The sequence below is a fragment of the Xiphophorus maculatus genome, chromosome 3, assembly GCF_002775205.1.
Source record: "Xiphophorus maculatus strain JP 163 A chromosome 3, X_maculatus-5.0-male, whole genome shotgun sequence".
NCBI lineage: Eukaryota > Metazoa > Chordata > Actinopteri > Cyprinodontiformes > Poeciliidae > Xiphophorus > Xiphophorus maculatus.
Window position 1 is genome coordinate 15,635,299 of NC_036445.1, and position 19,756 is coordinate 15,655,054.

The 19,756-nt window shown below is 38.5% G+C and overlaps 2 protein-coding genes across 2 annotated transcripts; one reads left to right on the forward strand and one right to left on the reverse strand.

The window, feature by feature from the left end:
• Nucleotides 1-1,496: 1,496 nt before the first annotated feature.
• trip13 (thyroid hormone receptor interactor 13) lies at nt 1,497-8,527 on the reverse strand. Its single transcript, XM_005804685.2, has 13 exons — nt 8,246-8,527; nt 6,798-6,951; nt 6,577-6,703; nt 5,416-5,471; nt 5,228-5,318; nt 5,064-5,136; nt 4,911-4,974; nt 4,729-4,815; nt 4,472-4,578; nt 4,203-4,356; nt 2,787-2,899; nt 2,611-2,680; nt 1,497-2,532 (listed from the first exon to the last, which is right to left on the reverse strand). The coding sequence occupies exons 1-13, from the start codon at nt 8,314-8,316 to the stop codon at nt 2,437-2,439; spliced, it is 1,263 nt and encodes a 420-aa protein (XP_005804742.1). The 5' UTR covers nt 8,317-8,527; the 3' UTR covers nt 1,497-2,436.
• A 577-nt stretch (nt 8,528-9,104) lies between these two features.
• Nucleotides 9,105-16,308, forward strand: brd9 (bromodomain containing 9). Its single transcript, XM_014470844.2, has 17 exons — nt 9,105-9,274; nt 10,075-10,286; nt 10,358-10,480; nt 10,557-10,686; nt 10,784-10,841; nt 12,220-12,364; nt 12,477-12,587; nt 13,035-13,210; nt 13,346-13,478; nt 13,631-13,706; nt 13,818-13,913; nt 14,025-14,157; nt 14,254-14,365; nt 14,461-14,517; nt 14,640-14,745; nt 15,726-15,896; nt 16,026-16,308. Exons 1-17 carry the CDS (start codon nt 9,226-9,228, stop codon nt 16,124-16,126), a joined length of 1,989 nt encoding a protein of 662 aa, XP_014326330.1. The 5' UTR covers nt 9,105-9,225; the 3' UTR covers nt 16,127-16,308.
• The last annotated feature ends 3,448 nt before the right edge of the window (nt 16,309-19,756 follow it).

A 19,756-nucleotide genomic window follows, 5' to 3' on the forward strand; every position in this document is an offset into this window, starting at 1 on the left:
GCAGAGAGAGAGTTTTGTTTTTTTTTAGAGGCAATGCTCGTTTGGATACACACACTGGTGTGTGTGATCAAAGCCTGTAACGCAGATGAAGAATTGGAAAAACCCAGACAATTTAAGTTTTATAAGCTCCCATTATGTTTTTGGGCAAAGGATGTGGATCATTACAGCGGCAAAAAAGTTTAGGGTATTTTTCTGAACTTGATTTTAATCGGCGCAGTGTTCAGCTTTGAAAGCAATAATGCACACGTTAAACCTCAGAGAAATGAGTGATACTTTCCATCGTTTGTGTGCGACTCTGCTCGGTTTTTCTCTCAACATACCTAGAAGTATGTGTTTAAGTTAATCCCCCCCACCCCCTATTTTAAATCCCCACTGGCACATGCATGGATATTCCATTGCTCTCAGCAATGTACCTGAACAAGATTTGAAGGGGATAAATACCAGGCTGTTTGTCTTATTTGGAGTTTTCTGACATTTTAAACTGCGATAAAATCCTGCAACAATGAGGCTTTTGACTTTTGTTACTTCTCAAGCTTGACTGCCTTTAAACAGCTGCCTCTATTCTGGAGCGACTACAGTCGAAAAGAAAAAAAAAAGGCCTCCAGACAGAGCAATTATGGTTTTATTTACCATGGCCCTTCCAACAGTTTTGCTTTACTCTGTGTGCCCTCATTCTCCACTTTGTGTTGATCAAACTTCCCCTTTTCATTTAAATCACACTAAAAACCTTTGAAAAACAAAATTGGAAGGCCCCAACCAATTGCATGTATCAAGTTAAATATGCCTAATAAAATAAATTCTCTGAATGCGGGGAAATCCATTTCTGAATAGTGTTGATTAGAATAGAAATCTTTGCCTTTGATGATGGAGCTTTTGACAGTAAAATCTAATACAGCAATAAAACACTTTACAACCACAGTAAAAAAACACCTGAGAAAAGTCATTCAGCAAGATGACAGCGATAAGACTGAGACTGCAGGGTGTGACTGAAGATGCATTCAGTGTTTGCTTTCCTCTTTCATTATGGACAACCAACAGGATCCTGCTTTGAAGTGGGATGAATGAGAGTTGCCAACAACAAACAAAAGGCACATTGTCACCAAACCTGCAAGTGACATGTGAGGCAGCAGAGCATTTCCCTAATGCAAATCCGATTCGTCTGAACAACGCGGCCTCTGATATCCTCGTGTAAACTGTCATAGAAAACATTCTTCAAACGCTTTCCAGTTGCAGTGTTATGAACTCATGCTATGGCATCCAAATTATGACCCACTCATAAATAGTACCAACGCTGGAGCTGCATAACTAATTTCTATTTCCAGGAAAATATCCCTCCTATTTGTAAACAACCGGAGTAAATCAGACGGATTACAAAACGGGTGCAAGTCCAGCTGCAATCTGCTGTTATTGGATTTTCTGCATTTATAATGCAACTCATATACGGTATATATATATGTAAAAAAAAAAAAAAAAAAAATGCTTCTCATGTGTAAAACTCTGCAGCAACTTATGTGCACCACTAAGTGGTATCTTTCACATAGAAGCAACATGGTTTATTAAACTATTACATGCAGAAATGTCAAGAATATGAGTTTAGATATTTTAGACAACTTGGGGGAAAAAAACATATCACTTTTGAAAAATGTTTACAACATAATGCATGAACAGCATTCATACACACAAACAAGAATATAAAAATAGATGTAGCTTTGCATAACACTTGTAGGGATGTGAAACATTAAGTGATATCATAATCACATCCCTACAGCTTAATAAGCTGGCAGTTTAAAACGCCAACTTATCAGACAAATGAGCAATTAGAACAAAAAACTAGATCCCTCCATAACAAAACTACATCATGAATGCTACATTTTAATGTTCTACAAGTATGATACTGCTAACTGAGAATGCTCCACCTCAGCATGAACCGGTTGCAGAGGTTTTAAAAACACACAATCTCAAATATCACAAAAGCATTTTCTCAGTACGCCCTTACTAGGGTTCAAAGTCAGTTTAATGGAAAGATAGAAAACAAGTCTGACTGGAGTTTTCTCCAGCTGCCCATGCCTGGTTCTTACTGATAGGATCAACCGTATGCGATGGTGACGGAAGAACAGTTTGCCTTTAAGCAAAACCAGCAAAACACAAAAACTGTTACGGTTAAAGTTGTGAGACAGTGAGAGCGAACACAAAGCAGCATTTCATATAACAAGTCCTTTCCTGATACAGTTTGCTTTAAGATATTAGCACCAGCAGTTACCTGAATAAAGAGCTTTAAGTGATGAACAGGATTTGTTAAAGCAATATTTTTGATAACAGATTAATTGAAGTGCTGCCAACTGAACTGTGAAGGTTTAAAAAAAAAAAAAAAAAAGACATCAGGAATGAAAGATTGACATAATAATTATGTGCCAGCTTTAAGGTGTCGTAATAGTTTCAGACACCATTGATCAGATTGGCCTCTTCCTCCCTCTGTTTATCCACCGCTCGGCACATTGCCTTCAGGAACCTTTCGAGAGTTACTGGTGGTGTCTGCACACAAGCAAAATTCATTTAAAACAATATCCATGTCATTTCTTTGTTCTGCAAAGCCACTAATTAAATGCTTACCTGTACAAAGAGGGCATGAGCTAGAAAGGGTAATTTCCTGAGCGCTCTTCCACTCAGACCTTTGCTTTTTCTGAAGAAGAGAAACAAAACATGAGCCTCCGGCTGTTTCGGTGAATGTTATGACAAGCAGAGCTGGTGATTTAATGACTTTCGCGTTAACTGGATTTGGTACTCACACAGCGATGTTCCTCAGCTTCAGACTGAGCTCAGAAATCTCGCTCCTAACAAAGCCCATGGTTTCCAGCTCGTACATAGTAAAAAGCTGCTGCCTGGGGTAGATGATCTGGCACTGGATGCATGAGAAAGAACAGGCATTCGGATTACCTGTTCGTTTCCAGTGGCTGCTTTCGTAAAAGTGTTGGTCAAAATGAACTGAATATCACCGTTTGTGTCCCACAAAAACACTAATCTGGGATTTTCACACTAGCTCTAACTTACATTTAAATTTCCTTCAGCTCATATAGTTTAACTGGCTGACTACATGACTGTCATCTTATTCAGTGCTGTTGAATTCGCCTTCATTTTCACATGTTAAATGCTCCTTTTCAAACAGAACACTAGTAGTAAACCAATTATTTTGTTCTTGGCTATGTATGCACGTTTTTCTATCCGACTGTTTGCTTGTTCTCTTTTTTTTTTTTTTTAAACCTGTTTGAAATAAATAAACAAATGCAAACATAAATCTATTTCATTGGGTTTTTGTTGATAGACCGTCATGAAGCAGTGCATGTTTATAAATTCAAAGAAAAATTATACCTTGTTTCAGCAAGGATAGAAATCCAAAAAGTGTGGCGTGCATGTATTTTCAGCCGCCTTAACTCTGAGTCCCCTAAAATAAAATATTAACCTCATCTGCTCTAACTTCATTATAAATCCAGCTGTTCTGTGAAGGCCTCAGAGGTTTGTTAGAGAACATCAGTGAACAAATGGCATCATAAAAAAATATATATATATACACACACCAGAGAAGCTAGAAAGTGATGAGCCATAGAACAACCAACATGTATTTAGAAGCTCACAGACCTCTATTCTATCCGTCATCTAAAAATTGGACAGAATATGGCACATGAAAACAACCAAAGATAGTTGTACACCTAAAGAAGAACATAATTAGATGGAGAAAGAGAGGCCCATGGTTACTCTGGGGGAGCTGCAGAGATCCACAGCTTACGACGGATATTGTGTTGACATGGCAACCATTATGGCCTTTATGTGAGGAAAACCTCAAGACGGCTCAATAAGTTTGCCTCAAGCGATATAAGGGACATCACAAACATATGAAGAAGGTGCTCTCGTCATATCATATTTTTTCCATTTAAAATGGACACAATTTCAGTGTCACGACGTGAAAAGCTGACAAAACATGTACCAGTCTTTTACCTGTTCTGCAGGGGAGGCTGAATACAGATGTCACACTTTTGAGATTATTTATAAAAAAAATGCACAAATTTGCTTCCATCTCCAAATCAGGTGTTAATTTATGTCGTCTATCACGTAAAGTTTTATAAAACACACCAAGGCTTGTAAGAAAAAAGTTTGAGTATAATTATTTTGTAAAAAAAAAATAACTAATGTGCATTTTGCTTGCTCACTTTCATCAGCTCTTCCAGACAGGAGAGATAGATGTTATAGATGCCTTTCTCTGACGGAGGTCCGATATACTGCTTGATGTCGGCTCTGTCCACAAACGCCAGGTCGATCTTCTCAGTCACGTTGGACGTCGTCAGGATGACCACGTTGGGATACCTGCAAAATTAGCCCACTTGTCAATACAAGACAAAGACTGAATCTTTGTGAAACATTAAGTGATATCATAAAAATAAAACGTGAACTTCGAAGAGGTTTTAAACTGCTTTCTGACCGTTTGATTTGATCCAGCTGTGTGAGAACGGCGTTGACCACTCGGATGGCATCAGACGGCTCTGTTCCCGCCTGGCAGGCCTTCCTGGCTGCTGTCAGGCTCTCCACCTGCATCGTCATGGCAATCCCGTAAAAGGTTAAAAAGAGAAGAAAAAAAAATAACAGAACAACAGGTGAAACATCAAGCTGCCTTGACTACTACAAAACTGAAGTGAATAGATTTCTGTTTCAGGTTATTTCCCATGAACTAGATTTTACCTCATCAATCAAAACAAACACCAGAGCGTCTTTGTCGTCAATCAGTAGTTGGATTTTCTGAAACATCTTTGTGACCAGCTTACCGCTCTGAAACAAAGAACCAAGATTAGTAGCTGGAAAGAGAATGCGGTTTCAAATATCTTTCAGTTAAACGAATTTTCCAACAAAGAAGCCAGGTGTACCTCTGAGAACCATTTTGAGAACAAACTATGACTGTTAATCTCCACAAATTGGCCAATGGTATACCTGTAGGGCGAAGGGTGTATTGTGAAATGAATAGAACGGGTGTAGCAATAGGTGAAGTCGCAGTTTCACTGAGATGATGGCCATCTTACCGACTTGACAGCCTGATTGACAGTTTCTGGGCAAGAGCTTTGCAGAGTGATGTTTTCCCTGTGCCTGGAGGTCCTGAATGTGTTCACAGACACAGAGAAATGAATCAGTCAAATCACAGCCGGGATCCGACAGCGTCACTCACTACGGCTTTGAAACAATTTACCGTGAAGAAGCACGACGCGGTTCCAGGAAATAAGGTTGCTGTCGACGTTTTTATCTGAGAAGTAAATTGTTGTTGTGACATAATCCAAAAGCTGAAGAAAAACAACAGGAATTTCAAAAAGTGATATGATGGCAAAATTGCATTACAACCTCCCGACCCCATTTTAAAGCACTGATTGTTTACTTTACCTTGGATTTCAATCCCGTTTCATATACAAGACTCTCCCAGAGCCCATCAAATTCAGCTATTTAAAGACAAGGCATATAAAACAAGATTTAGGTTAGATTGAATCTTAATGAGTCAACATGCACGTCTTTCCTACAATATAAACATTATAAAAATGTTTTTTAGAAAGACGACCTTTTCTGAGTATGCTAAGAAGTTTTTTATAATCCTACTTTTGTGATACAAAGGCTCATGATGACTTATTATGATAAATGTCCATGAATTCCAGATTTCCACAAGAGCGAAACAAAGAAATAACCCGGCTGCTTACTGCACTTCATTCATCAAAAATAAATATTTTACCAAAGTGTGACATGATCTTGCATTACAACCATGTCGACATATTTTTTTATAAGAATGTGACACTTTTCCACATATCGAGTAAAATGTCTTATATTAAATAATTCTTACACTGACTAATGCAAATATTATTTGGTGGAAGAAAAAAAAATCCCACATGGATCATCTCACAAGTGCCACAATTTCTGGCATGCATGGTAGTTCCTGCTACATAGATTTTCCCCTGGGGTTTAAATATACCGTGACACGGCAGCTCATTTCTCTTAGCCACTCTTCAAAATGGGAAAGACAGAACAAACCATTCAAGTAAAGAGAGTTATGTTGCCCTTTAAAAGTCAGGAAATTACTATGAAGTCATTTCTCATGTCTACAGTCTAAAACAATACTTAAAATATTTTTCCTATATTTGTTATTCAAAGGACACTTGATAAAATTCCCAGAATGCACCAACCTGGTAAAACTTTTGTAAGATAACAATAAGTACTGGTATTAAAAGAAAAAAGAGGGGGGGGGTCAGGCAAAATATTAACAGCAAGGGTGCTATTAAGTGTGGCATGATTTTGTTGAAAATAATTATTTTTTAATGTGGAAGTTCCCCCCGCATTATGCTGCTGCAACAATAGAAGGATTTGTTTTGAGGCTTTTCAGACATCATTACCAGGGTAGAAACTATTTCTAGAGATATGAAAACCTGAGTTAACTTCAGCCTCACAAAAAATAATCATCATCTCTTAGGGGGTGGTAATTAAAGAAGCATCTGTATTTTCAGGTCATCTTTAGTATAAAAAAAAAGCATTAAAGTATAGAAAGCAACATTTCTCCACCTGTTGGCAGGAGCCAGTGATTAGCTGCTGAAAGGTTTTCATCCTCCTCCAAACTGAGTGTGCTGGGTCCTTCCTCATTCAGAGTGAAGACATGAATGGAGACGTCACAGCTCTTTAAATCGAGGGGCTGTGCATAAAGTGGTCAGTGCTTTACTCCACTTTTAAAGCAAAAAAAAAAGAAAAAGAATAAAAAAACCATCTGAAATGCTTAAATAACTAACCTGTGTCGTCTCCTGAAGATCAATGACCACAGAATCCACATGCTTATGCAGGAAATTGTCATCAAACTCAGTCCATCTGTAGTTTCCAAAAGTCATGCTGTGGCGATTCAGCAGCGCCTGAACGTGCATCTTCACTTCAGACGATTTAGCTGTGCTGAAAAGGAAACGAAGAATAAAATCAACGTACTGCAAGTGTGTCAAACTGTAGAATCGATCATGTATGTTTTGCATATATCAGACACCAATACGAAGTTATAAAAAACCCATCAAGAACTTACTATAAGTAAGTGAACAGATAGTGTGTTTTTTTTTTAGTAATTTCACACGTAGTGGCCACCAGAGTGGACGACGATAAAAAAAAAAAAAAAAAAGATGCATTATGGGCCTTTAGTTAATTTGCAGATAAGCAACTACTTTGGACCCTACTATGTGACTAAATACACTGCCATCTACAGGGCAGTTCGTGTAAGTGCACTAAAAACCGATCCAAACCCAGACAGAACTGTGAAGCACCCTCAGGAATAATAGAAAATAAGTCCTTATCCTTCTAACATAAAACAAATCCTTTACTATTTTAACAACATTTTTCCTTAATTATGGATATACTGAAATAAAAATGGTACAACTCTGGCTTTATTACATTGAAAGTGTGATTATTACTATGACAGTATTTTTACAAAAAAATACTTTGACAGCAAAAGCATTCTCTACAAGAAAAAAGGATGATCAAGTAAAAAAAAAATAAAAGCAACTCTAGAGACGAGAACCTATAGATGTCAAAAGCAAGGCCTGGGATATATGTAGTGACGGAAAACTAGAGCTTCACAATATCAGAAAAAAATATTTTATTTCAATAACAACACTGAAAATTGTTTTCAAAAAATATTTTTCTTTTATCAGAATACAACGTCCCACTACTTTCTATGAGTTTCAGTAACTTAGCCGCAAAAGATATAAAGACATTTTTACCATTCAAATGGTATGAATATATGATGTGTGTGTGTAAGAGTCTAGATGAAGACCTGAGGGAGGGATTAGACAAGTGCATGAAGAAAGAAGAAACCAATATGTCAGGATCAAGTTTATATTTCTCATTGCACTAAACCAGTGGTATCAAAAGTAGGTCCTGAATTACCGCCTGTGTTTTTTAGTTCTCTCCCTGATGGTAGTAACAACCTCCTCAGCATGTCAAAGTTCTTCTTAAGCCTTCTAATGAACCATCATTTGATCCATGTGTGTTAAACCAGGCCGATCTTTTTGGCACATACATGTTTCATGTTTTTGTTTGTGGTCCATTTGTAAAGCTATAATGTATACAGGGAGAAGGGAAAAGGACGGGCATCCTGCTAACTAAACATATGCCTTGATGTTGACTCTTAAGTGTGGTAATGAGGCTGGTGGCTCTGATGTTTCACCTGATATCCAGCTCTCGGCACTAAAGAACTCACCTCATAGATTTAACATGGACCTCCACATGGATGTTTGGGATGGGTGTCATCTCCATTGGGTCGCCTTCCATCCTCGTACGACGGCAGAAACAAGATCCAAATTCGGAGATTTTCACATCAAAGCTGCACAACTATCAAGATATTCACAGAACTTCTTCACACCTACTGCGTTAGCTAACTAGCTAACTAACCTGTCCTAACTCTAGCTCAATAGCAGCACGCTACGGATGGTGAGACACTCGACAGTCAAACTCAGCGCGCCGGTTTTTAACGTCTTCTTTAATGGCGGGTGACATCTAATGTTAAGATGCATTATCGCCATCTACTGTGCTGGAGTGTGGACCAGAGTATTTCCCTCTTTTTTTCTAACCTAAATTCTTATTTAATCCTGCTTCCTTCGAAAAAATTTTTTACAACTGGTTTATTTATTTTATTGTGTTTAACTAATATCTTATTCATTCTTAATGTCTCCACATCATGTTTCCTAATTTCTTGTTTTAACTTTTCTCTATATTTTTCACAATTAATTATTACACGTTCTACTGTCTCCATGTCCACGCTACACTCACAACTACCTTCTATTTTGCTAACATTTCCACTGTATACACATCTAAATGGTCATATGTTCTTTGCTTCATAAATATATTTAATTCAGGAGTAGCATTAAGCAAATCCTGTTTTACCCGAAACTAAATATTTTTGAACCATCTGTAATTGTAAAAAAAATCTATAAATATGCCTATATACTTCACACTCATAATCCAACACTGATCTTATCAAGGCAACATAAATATTTTTAGATCACATTTCCTCAATCCAATCCTGTTTGTTTTTAACACCGGAAGTAAAACCATGGTTTCATGGTTTCACATCCGCCTCCTTCTTCTTCCTGCTAACACGTTAGCTTGTTTCAGCTAACTAGCCAACAGTGGTAGGACAACGGTAGTAAACACAAAGCCTTCAATTCTTTTGGCAGAGATATGGGGAAAAAGCACAAGAAACATAAACCGGAATGGATTACAGTAGCTGGTACGCTTTTATATCATTTACCATTAGCTTTAGGGGGTGCGCTTTTGTTTTAGCTTGCTTTTCATTAGCCTGCTACTGTTGTCAAAAAATTGGTTGTAAATGATGCAGGCTCGCTTAAAATTAAAGTTTTATATACGAACATCACGCAAGTATTTTTGACTTGTAGTTTGTGATATTGGTTAGAAATATAAAAAGTTTAAAATGCTACTTAAGGGTCATAACAATAAGAAAATAAAATATTATAAATATGATTAAAGGGCACATTTTGATGATCAGATTTTACAAAATCGATCTGTGCTTTATACGTCTAAAATTGTGTGTCTCTATACAGTGCAGTTTTTTTTGCAGAGAAAAGGTAATATTTTAATGTACTAATAAAACACATTTATAACTGAGTAAAACTAAACTATTTGGAGTATACTATGTGTTCGCCTGCTTGTAGGTAGATGCACCGATTAGAAATGTTGTGGCCGATCAACGAGTTTGCTGCTACCGATTTTACCTCAATTATTTTAGGAATAAAAACTATATTTGTACTTAATTCATAAATTGGAAATGTAGCTATCTTGTTTAAATATTTATAGAACAAAATGCTGGTTGTTCAAAGTTAGACTTCTCTCGCTCTAATAAAATATACAAACAATCATATGCAGGATCTGAGGAGTAAACCATTATTCCTTACGTTTTTACAAGTCAGATTATAGTTCGCTTTTTTCTTTTCTTTCTTGCACCTAAAATGTTATGCGCATCATACTACATTACGCTATATTCCTGCTCATTTATTCCTGTTTTGGTTGTAGACTATGAGGACAAGACTCTCGAGAAACCCCTCAAGATCAAACTCAAAGTTGGAGGAAGCGAGGTGACAGAGCTCTCCGGCTCAGGACTCGACTACGACGACAGGTCAGACCACGAGCGAGAACGACACAAAGAGAAGAAGAAAAAGAAGAAGAAAAAATCAGAAAAAGATAAAGACAAGTATGTGGATGAGGAGGACAGAAGGCGAAGGAAGGTGAGTATGCAGAAGAGCAGCACTCCACGTGATAAACGCATGAACTGGTAAACACATTTTTAACTCAACAGGAAGAAAAGAGGAAGAAGAGGGAGCGAGAGCAGAATGAATCGGAGGCTGCAGCTGGTGGAGCTGCTGGCACGGCCCCCATTGAGCCATTCACTCTGTCTAAAACCATAAACATAGGGTTAGAGGTGGGATGACACAGCCTGATGACATCGTAATGATAATTTTTGTGGAGTCATTTATATTCAGCTTGTATCTCATCAGCCGGAAGAGATAAAAAAGAAAAAAGAGAGGTTTGAAGTGGAGCCTGAAGTGGAAGACTTTCACCACAGTGTGAAGGTGGAAGTGGAGCAGCCGGGAGACAGACCAGTTAGAGCATGCCGCACACAGCAAGGCAAGAGTGCATCTCTACCCACACCTCAGAAGAGTTTCATGACACATTAGTAAATCTGTTTTTATAAATGGTATTTCTTTATGTTTTCCCAATGCAGAAAATGAGTCCACTCCTCGCCAACAACTGCTGGAACACTTTTTGAGGCAGCTGCAGAGGTGAGAAGCACTCATTTGCTCCGATTTCTACATCTCTCCAGGGAAAATTTTGTTAAGGCCTAATAACCTTTCAGTTGACGCTGAACAAGGTCTAAAAACATCCATAGTAGCGTAATGTCACCCACAATAATTAGAAGGTGTGGATGATGCACATACTGAAAACATACTACTCTGAGGTTCTTGTTTCTGACAAGCTGCACAACGCCACACGTACATTTACAAATAAAACACACTGTTAGTAGGTCACCATGAACACAACCTAGTTTCCTGCTAGTAAAACAGGTTTTATTTTAAGCTCTTTGCTTTATCCAAATGTCACATTTTGCATACAGCCTCATCTGTGGTCCAGTTTGCATATTACCTTGAGCTTAAATTATGATGCATGTTTTCCTAAAGACGTGTTTAAGTTTTGGACTTTCCTATAAACCCACGAGGGGCTTGAAAAAAGCCAAATTTGCATTTGTACTTCTGTCATGTGGCACCAGCTAAATAATATGCTGCTCAATAAAGAACACTGCTTCTACCGGCTGCCTATTTTTATTGTCCTACTGTACTTGTTTGAGTAGAGCAGACTTTCCATGTACCTATTTGTAGCTTACATGAATAATTGACACCTAAAAAACACTGCATCAACTCTCAAACATGGTGGTGATAGCATCATACTGGAGGCTTGCTCCACAACCAGTTTTTACTGTGCATTGCTCAAAGGTGGATGAAAGGAGAAGAAGGGTGACTTCCAACTTCTTTATCTTCTCCTCAAATCAACTGCTACAAAAATAATTCCAGGCGCACATCAAAGCTGGTTTTGGAATTGGTAAAGCAGACAAGCATGGACCTTCTGAAATGGTTCCACTGTTAACACACCTGTAAACTCCTGAACTCATCCTTAAGGATAGTCTGAGCAGTTTAAAGAAACGCTACCAATTCAAATATCCTGCCAGTATTATTCCAGAAGCTTGTTGGTGGCTTTAAAATGGATGTAATGTGCAACTTGCTAAATATTAGTGGGGATTTCTGAATATATTTCAGCTTCTATGTATAATCTGACGCCACAATAAATTTAGTTTTTTGCTCTTAATTCTAGTTTTCAACCTTCATCCAACTCTGTAAAATAAATGGTTATAATAAATCATTAAAACTTGAAAACTAAAGTAAAATTCCTGGCTATTATGATTAGATGTAAACTTCTCAACAGAACCTTAATATTTAGCTGAAAAACTCTGTATATGTTGATCTGCATTTTGACTGAAACAGAAAAAACACAAGACCGTCCATGTTTATCATACTAACTTCACAGAATCTTAGATACGGGCTTTCCACTGGAAAGTCATTACATTGCTGCTTTACCTAAACGTCGTTGTTTTACTCTGCCTCTCAGGAAGGATCCCCATGGATTCTTTGCGTTCCCGGTAACAGATGCGATTGCTCCCGGCTACTCGTCGATCATCAAGCATCCCATGGATTTCAGCACCATGAAAGACAAGATCAGGAACAACGACTACAACACAGTGACTGAGTTCAAGGTGACATTACACTGATCATACCTTGAAAATGAGTGATTAATTAATTTGAGAGTATCATCAAGTTGAATGAAATTTTATGTAAATTTTTGTCTATAAACGTTTTTACCTTCAGGCGGACTTTAAGCTGATGTGTGACAATGCCACAGTGTACAACCGACCGGAGACGGTCTACTACAAGGCTGCCAAGAAACTGCTCCATACAGGATTCAAGATGATGAGCAAAGTAATAAGTTACAAGCACGGAAAACAAAAAAAAGTATTTTTTAATAAATGTATAATGACTCGTACAGCCTTGTCTAAATCAAAATGTAGATTTTCACTTAAAGGCAGAGGAGCAAACAGCATTAATTGTGTGCACAACTTGTGAGTCATGACATAAATTATTTTAAGAAATCAGAATATGCAACCAGTAATAGTAATGGAGAAACATCACATTCCTTAAAACTTTAGTCATGAAATTATTTATCAATGTGTACTCTTACGGTTGAATATAAAGGCAGTTTAGAACATCCATCTAACCCAGTGTGCATGTTTATGGATTAAGAGTCGAAACTGGACTACCCAGAGAAAAACCATGCATCTACAGATAGATTAATGCACACGTTTTGAACACAGGAGGCAGAAACTTAGGCACTAAAACAACTGTTCAACTTTTGTTTTGTTTGTCCAGGACCGACTTCTAGCCTTGAAGCGCAGCATGTCTTTCATGCAAGACATGGATTTCACGCAGCAGGCAGCTATTTTAGGAGACGAGGACCTGCCTGCTGATCTCCCCCTCCCAGAAGTGACACCCCTCCAAGTGGAATCTACCAGAAAGCCCAAAAAAACACCAGTTAAAGACATCAAGTAAGTCACCAGGTTTTCCTAACATGTACTGTGATGAAGTGCTGTCTAGAAGAAGAGCCCCAGTGTTTTTTTAAATGCTGTTTCTCTATGAATGTTCAGTGTTGTGATGCTGTAACATCGTATCCGTTTCCTCAGCTACCTGTTTGAACCAGAGGGAAACGCTTGCAGCCTGACTGACAGCACAGCAGAAGAACATGTTCTGGCTCTGGTGGAACATTCTGCAGATGAAGCTCGGGATCGCATCAACAGATACATGCCAAACTCCAAGGTGTGCCACGTTAGCTTCTGCTAATACATTTCCAAACATAAGTAATAGTTCACGGTACAATCTCTTTTTTTATATAAGGTGGTATGATGACTTAAAGCTGTGTTGTTTGAAGAACGTTTTGGACTAAAGCTGTCACCGCTCTTTGTTTTCAGATGGGTTATTTACGAAAAGATGCAGATGGCAGTCTACTGTATACCGTTGTAAACCAGCTTGATCCTGATGCTGAAGGTTTGTTATTATTCTAGATGTTGTTGTTTTTTTTTCATCTTTTCTACATTGACATGATTGGAGTTTTTTATTTAAAAAGCTAGACATGATCTTTTTTTTTTCATTTTGCAGAAGAGGAGACCCATAAAGTTGATCTTAGTTCTCTTTCGAATAAGCTTCTGCCTGGTTTAACGACATTAGGGTTCAAAGAAGATAGGAGACATAAAGGTAGGTCAAAATGTTTTGGTTAATTTTACTCATGCAGGTTATTTATTATAATTGTATTGGAATCATAACTTCAAAAAAGGTACTAAAACCATAGTACTTCTTGCTGTTTAGTGACATTTCTCAGCAGTGCCTACAACATCCAGAGTCTTCAGAAGAACTCCGTCTTTCCAGACCTGCAGTCTGATGAGACCGACATGCTGTATTCAGCGTATGGAGATGAGACAGGAGTACAGTGCGCTCTGAGGTAGTGGAAAATGAGCAGACAGTTTTAATAAATCATTTTTTTTCATGAACTCCTTAGTTAGATTGAGCTTTGTTTTTTTCTTCTTGTCTTAAACAGCGTACAGGATTTTGTGAAAGGCTGTGGAAGTGTCACCAAGCACTGGGTCGACGACCTTCTGGACAAGATGACAGGAGGCGATCATTTAAAGGCCGTCAGTCAGATTCGACAGGTGCTGTAATCTGACTGAAACTTTACTTGTTGTTTTAAAATATCGTATTCGTTTGGTAAATGTTTACTATTGGCAAAACTTATTTTATATTTCAGAAAAGAAACATAATGTTGAAACCTGATGAAACCAAGTCCAGTATCTGTGACATGCAGGTATCCTGACATTAATCTGTCTTCAGTAATCACTTTCCATTTTGTTTTAGAAAACCAACTAGTGACTCATTCTGGGTCTTTTTAATTTTGTTTATTTTTTTATTGTTGTTTTTTTAATTAAGATGTCCGACGGGACTGGTCTTGGCGAGAGCAGTTCAGTGCTGGACTTCATGTCAATGAAGAGCTATCCTGATATGTCCCTGGATATTTCAATGCTCAACCCATTAGGTGAGTATCCTTCAATCGTATGTACATGTATTCATATGTACTTGTGTAAACATACTTTAATTATTGTAACACAAAAACATGAGAGAGCAGCCCCCTTATTGGAACTAAATTGTGATAACTACCACAGCAATCAGTGCTAATCTGATTGCAAATCACCAGCAGGTCAAATGCATCAAAGCAACAATTTTCCAGCCATTCAGTCAGTTTTTGAGTCAAAAGAAAATCTGAGAAAGATCTACAGTATGATTCAGGTATGAGGATAATCCTTTAATATCTTGATTTTTTTTTTTTTTTTTGGATTTTTTTTTAATTACCTGAATAGTTTTTAACGTTATATATCCAACACTTGGGACAAAAAAAAAATCAGAGTTGGCTGTTCAGATGACAAAAAAATGAAAGTTTTTAATCATCAGCAAAAGCCTGTTCTGTCTTAGTTTTTAATCATTTTCAACAAACAGCAGTAAAATCTGCGTAATAAACCTTTGATGTCTAAATTTATATCCAACTGCAAAAAATTGTATTATGTTTTTGCTGTCAACCAGACGTTCAATTAGAAATTTGAACATTGCATCAGCCTTGAGTGCGAGTTTATGGATGATACTTATTAGATCTGATAAGCACTTAAGAAATGAAACAGACTGTTCAATCTCAGCATGTTGATCATTTTGTTAATAATGCTGTCGTTTGGGTATTGCATACGTCCACTTTCATGAGCCATGTGTAGTTCATACTTCGATCAATAGATAGGTAACAAAATACTTCTAATAGTATCCTTTGTATGAGAGGCATATCTATCAACCATCACCTATAGTATTCATACACCCCCTTGGTTGTATTCACAACAGAACATCAGCATGCGTGAGATGCAGCCTTGTTTGGTTGTGGATTTCAAATGTGGTTGTTTTTGTTTATAAAGTCAAAAAATAACCATTTGGTGTCCTAGTATTGGAATGATTTCATGCTCACTTTTACATCAACAGGTAAAACGGTAAAGAAAGAGCCAGGGAACGAAGAAGGACACCAGCACTATGATGACGCTGATAAACTCCTGCAGGAGTTCCAGGAGGCTCAGGCTGAAAGAGTTTGCTCCAGACCTTCATCCAACCTCTCCTCGCTTTCAAACGCTTCTGAAAGAGACCAACACCACTTAGGTATGTGCAACACGTGAAACTTCAAATCTTAAGATCATTTTAAAAGTTAACCCTTTTAAAGATTGTGTTACCTTGAATGCATTGTCAACTCTAGTGTAGTAACAAAAAAAATCTTTCCTGCATCCACAGGGAGCCCATCACACCTGGGTGTCGGGGATCATACAGAAATGGTGCACGATCCCTATGAGTTTCTGCAGTCTCCAGAACCAGAGGGCTCAGCCAACAGCTGATCATGCTCACAGACGATCCGTAATGCTGATATTAACAGCACCACTTTCATAGTGATCGAACACGGCCGGATCCTCAGATTTCTTAAAAAGCCTGAAAATTAGTGTACAGACTGTATTGTATTTGTGTTTTGTATTAAGGAAACCTTCAAGAATAAATACTTGCAACTGCATTCCTAAGTGTATGAAGGTGTTCCTTGCATTTTTGTGTTGTGTGCAAGTCATTTTAGATGTTTATAGTTTCACAGTTTTGAGAAAGCAGAGCAGATGTAGAGACACAATAATTTTGTCCTCAGATTTCGCATCTGGAAGCATTAAACTGTGTCAAACGTAAGGGCAGCAGACCGAAATGAGTCACTGGAGATAGGCACCAGCACATCTCCTGACCCCACTAGGGACAAGGGTGTAAGAAAATGGATGGATAATTATATATATAATATTAATTCTATTATTATATTAATATACACTGCTCAAAAAAATAAAGGGAACACTTAAACAACACAATATAACTCCAAGTAAATCAAACTTCTGTGAAATCAAACTGTCCACTTAGGAAGCAACACTGATTGACAATCAATTTCACCTGCTGTTGTGCAAATGGAATAGACAACAGGTGGAAATTATTGGCAATTAGCAAGACACACTCAATAAAGGAGTGGTTCTGCAGTTGGGACCACAGACCACTTCTCAGTACCTATGCTGTCTGGCTGATGTTTTGGTCAGTTTTGAATGTTGGTGGTGCTTTCACACTCGTGGTAGCATGAGACGGACTCCACAACCCACACAAGTGGCTCAGGTAGTGCAGCTCATCCAGGATGGCACATCAATGCGAGCTGTGGCAAGAAGGTTTGCTGTGTCTGTCAGCGTAGTGTCCAGAGGCTGGAGGCGCTACCAGGAGACAGGCCAGTACACCAGGAGACATGGAGGAGGCCGTAGGAGGGCAACAACCCAGCAGCAGGACAGCTACCTCCGCCTTTGTGCAAGAAGGAACAGGAGGAGAACTGCCAGAGCCCTGCAAAATGACCTCCAGCAGGCCACAAATGTGCATGTGTCTGCACAAACGGTTAGAAACCGACTCCATGAGGATGGTATGAGGGCCCGACGTCCACAGATGGGGGTTGTGCTCACAGCCCAACACCATGCAGGACGCTTGGCATTTGCCAGAGAACACCAGGATTGGCAAATTCGCCACTGGCGCCTTGTGCTCTTCACAGATGAAAGCAGGTTCACACTGAGCACATGTGACAGACGTGACAGAGTCTGGAGACGCCGTGGAGAGCGGTCTGCTGCCTGCAACATCCTTCAGCATGACCAGTTTGGCAGTGGGTCAGTAATACTGTGGGGTGGCATTTCTTTGGAGGGCCGCACAGCCCTCCATGTGCTCGCCAGAGGTAGCCTGACTGCCATTAGGTACCGAGATGAGATCCTCAGACCCCTTGTGAGACCATATGCTGGTGCGGTTGGCCCTGGGTTCCTCCTAATGCAGGACAATGCTAGACCTCATGTGGCTGGTGTGTGTCAGCAGTTCCTGCAAGATGAAGGCATTGAAGCTATGGACTGGCCAGCCCGTTCCCCAGACCTGAATCCGATTGAGCACATCTGGGACATCATGTCTCGCTCCATCCACCAACGTCACGTTGCACCACAGACTGTCCAGGAGTTGGCGGATGCTTTAGTCCAGGTCTGGGAGGAGATCCCTGAGGAGACCATCCGCCACCTCATCAGGAGCATACCCAGGCGTTGTAGGGAGGTCATACAGGCACGTGGAGGCCACACACAATACTGAGCCTCATTTTGACTTGTTTTAAGGACATTACATTAAAGTTGGATCAGCGTGTAGTGTTATTTCACTTTAATTTTGTGTGTGGCTCCAAATCCAGGCCTCCATTGGTTAATACATTTGATTTCCATTGATGATTTTTGTGTGATTTTGTTGTCAGCACTTTCAACTTTGTACAGAACAAAGTATTCAATGAGTATTTCTTTCATTCAGATCTAGGATGTGTTATTTGAGTGTTCCCTTTATTTTTTTGAGCAGTGTATATGACATAATTAATATATGTATTATTAATTGCATATGTAATATATAAATGTTATATATATATTATTAATTACACATATGATATATTAATTATAATCTAATTAATATATGTAATATAATATATAATTTGCCCTGTGACAGACTGGCGACCTGTTCCCCGCCTCTCGCCCAGAACATTCGCTGGAGATTGGCACCAGCACCCCTCCCAACCCCACTAGGGACAAAGGTGTTGGAAAATGGATGGATGGATGGAATTTGATATCTTTGTATATTACTGAATATTGTACTGAAATAATTTGGTGACACGTTTCTTGATTGGATGTGTGAAGTTCCTTGAATATGCCAGCTATTTTCTTTGGTTGCAGTGTTTTATAATTTTTGTACTTCCTTAAGTTTTATTTGACATTGTGAGATGTATGTTATTTTGAATTAAGTGTAAATCTATGTATCATTTGGATATTCAATGTAAATAATTTTAAAAATCATTCTTTACCTTTCAATTACAGGGGAACATTTAAAATAATTAGATACGTGAAGGTGTATTTTTTTACAAGGAAAAACCAGAGTAACCTGGTGAAAACCCAATTTGTGAAGACTCCAAATTCACACAAAGGTGAACACAGAGTTCACCTTTGTGTTATTTAGGATATCAAATTATATTGCATAAACATTATTTTTAATGAAAAACTATATTATCTTGTGAAAACTGAGACTGTAGATGTAAAGGCCAGGCATAAATCTTGTATAAAATATATTTAAAATATTTATGTTTTGCTGAACAATGCCAGAGTTTGTGTGTGTTTGTGGTCTATAATCTACAGGTGGGTAAAAGATCCTCTCTGTTTTAAGAATAGCTTCCTAAAAGGTTTTGTGATAACTAAAAAGAACCTGTAAATTGGATTTTTGGGGGGTTCAATAGGATTCTTACTTCTTAAATATCTCAAGACAGCACTTGTGAAAGGACGACCAGCTTGTGATGTTGCAGCCTCCCACACCGCTTCAGCAGAGCCAAACTGTTTTTTCAGATTGTTGTAGATCTCGTTGACAAAATGTTTAATTTTTTCGCTGTGTATGCTGACAGTAAAGTCGGGCAATCTATCTACCTTCTCCCCTGAGACTGAAGACAAAATATCTGCCATCTCTTTGAACTCCAGGGGGCCACCATTTTCTTTCAAACAGTCTAAAACTGCATCCATTACAAAACATGCCATAGCCTCCTCTAGCTCTTTATTAGTTTGTTTTATGGCTTCAATTGACTCCGGATATTTCACGTTAGTTTGGATTTTATCATCGACATGTGTAGCAATTTTCCCTGATGGCGTAAACCTATGAGAAGAGGACCTCTTGGTAGGTGATCCTCGGTGGACCAGAACCAAGGAATCAGTGTGAGACTTGAAAGAAATTTGATCTTCTTTATTCAAATCAATGTGGTCGGTGAATGCACTTCCAATGACTTGCACGGAGTCCCATTCACTCTCTAGCTGTCTTTTGTTTAATGAGGGACATAGTTGTCCAACCATATCATTGATCTCCGAGAGCACGTTGGACACTCTGTCGCTGTGAGTTATGTGATCTGTTTCTTCATGTCTTAT

Coding starts and splice junctions, on each gene's coding strand:
- trip13 (XM_005804685.2), bottom strand. CDS start 8,316: ATGGAAGGCGACCCAATGGAGATGACACCCATCCCAAACATCCATGTG. Junction 4,975..5,063: donor TCAATCAGGCTGTCAAGTCG/GTAAGATGGCCA, acceptor TTCGCCCTACAG/GTATACCATTGGCCAATTTG. Junction 4,357..4,471: donor CAGCTGGATCAAATCAAACG/GTCAGAAAGCAG, acceptor CTAATTTTGCAG/GTATCCCAACGTGGTCATCC.
- brd9 (XM_014470844.2), top strand. CDS start 9,226: ATGGGGAAAAAGCACAAGAAACATAAACCGGAATGGATTACAGTAGCT. Junction 14,158..14,253: donor GGAGTACAGTGCGCTCTGAG/GTAGTGGAAAAT, acceptor TGTCTTAAACAG/CGTACAGGATTTTGTGAAAG. Junction 14,518..14,639: donor CCAGTATCTGTGACATGCAG/GTATCCTGACAT, acceptor TTTTTAATTAAG/ATGTCCGACGGGACTGGTCT.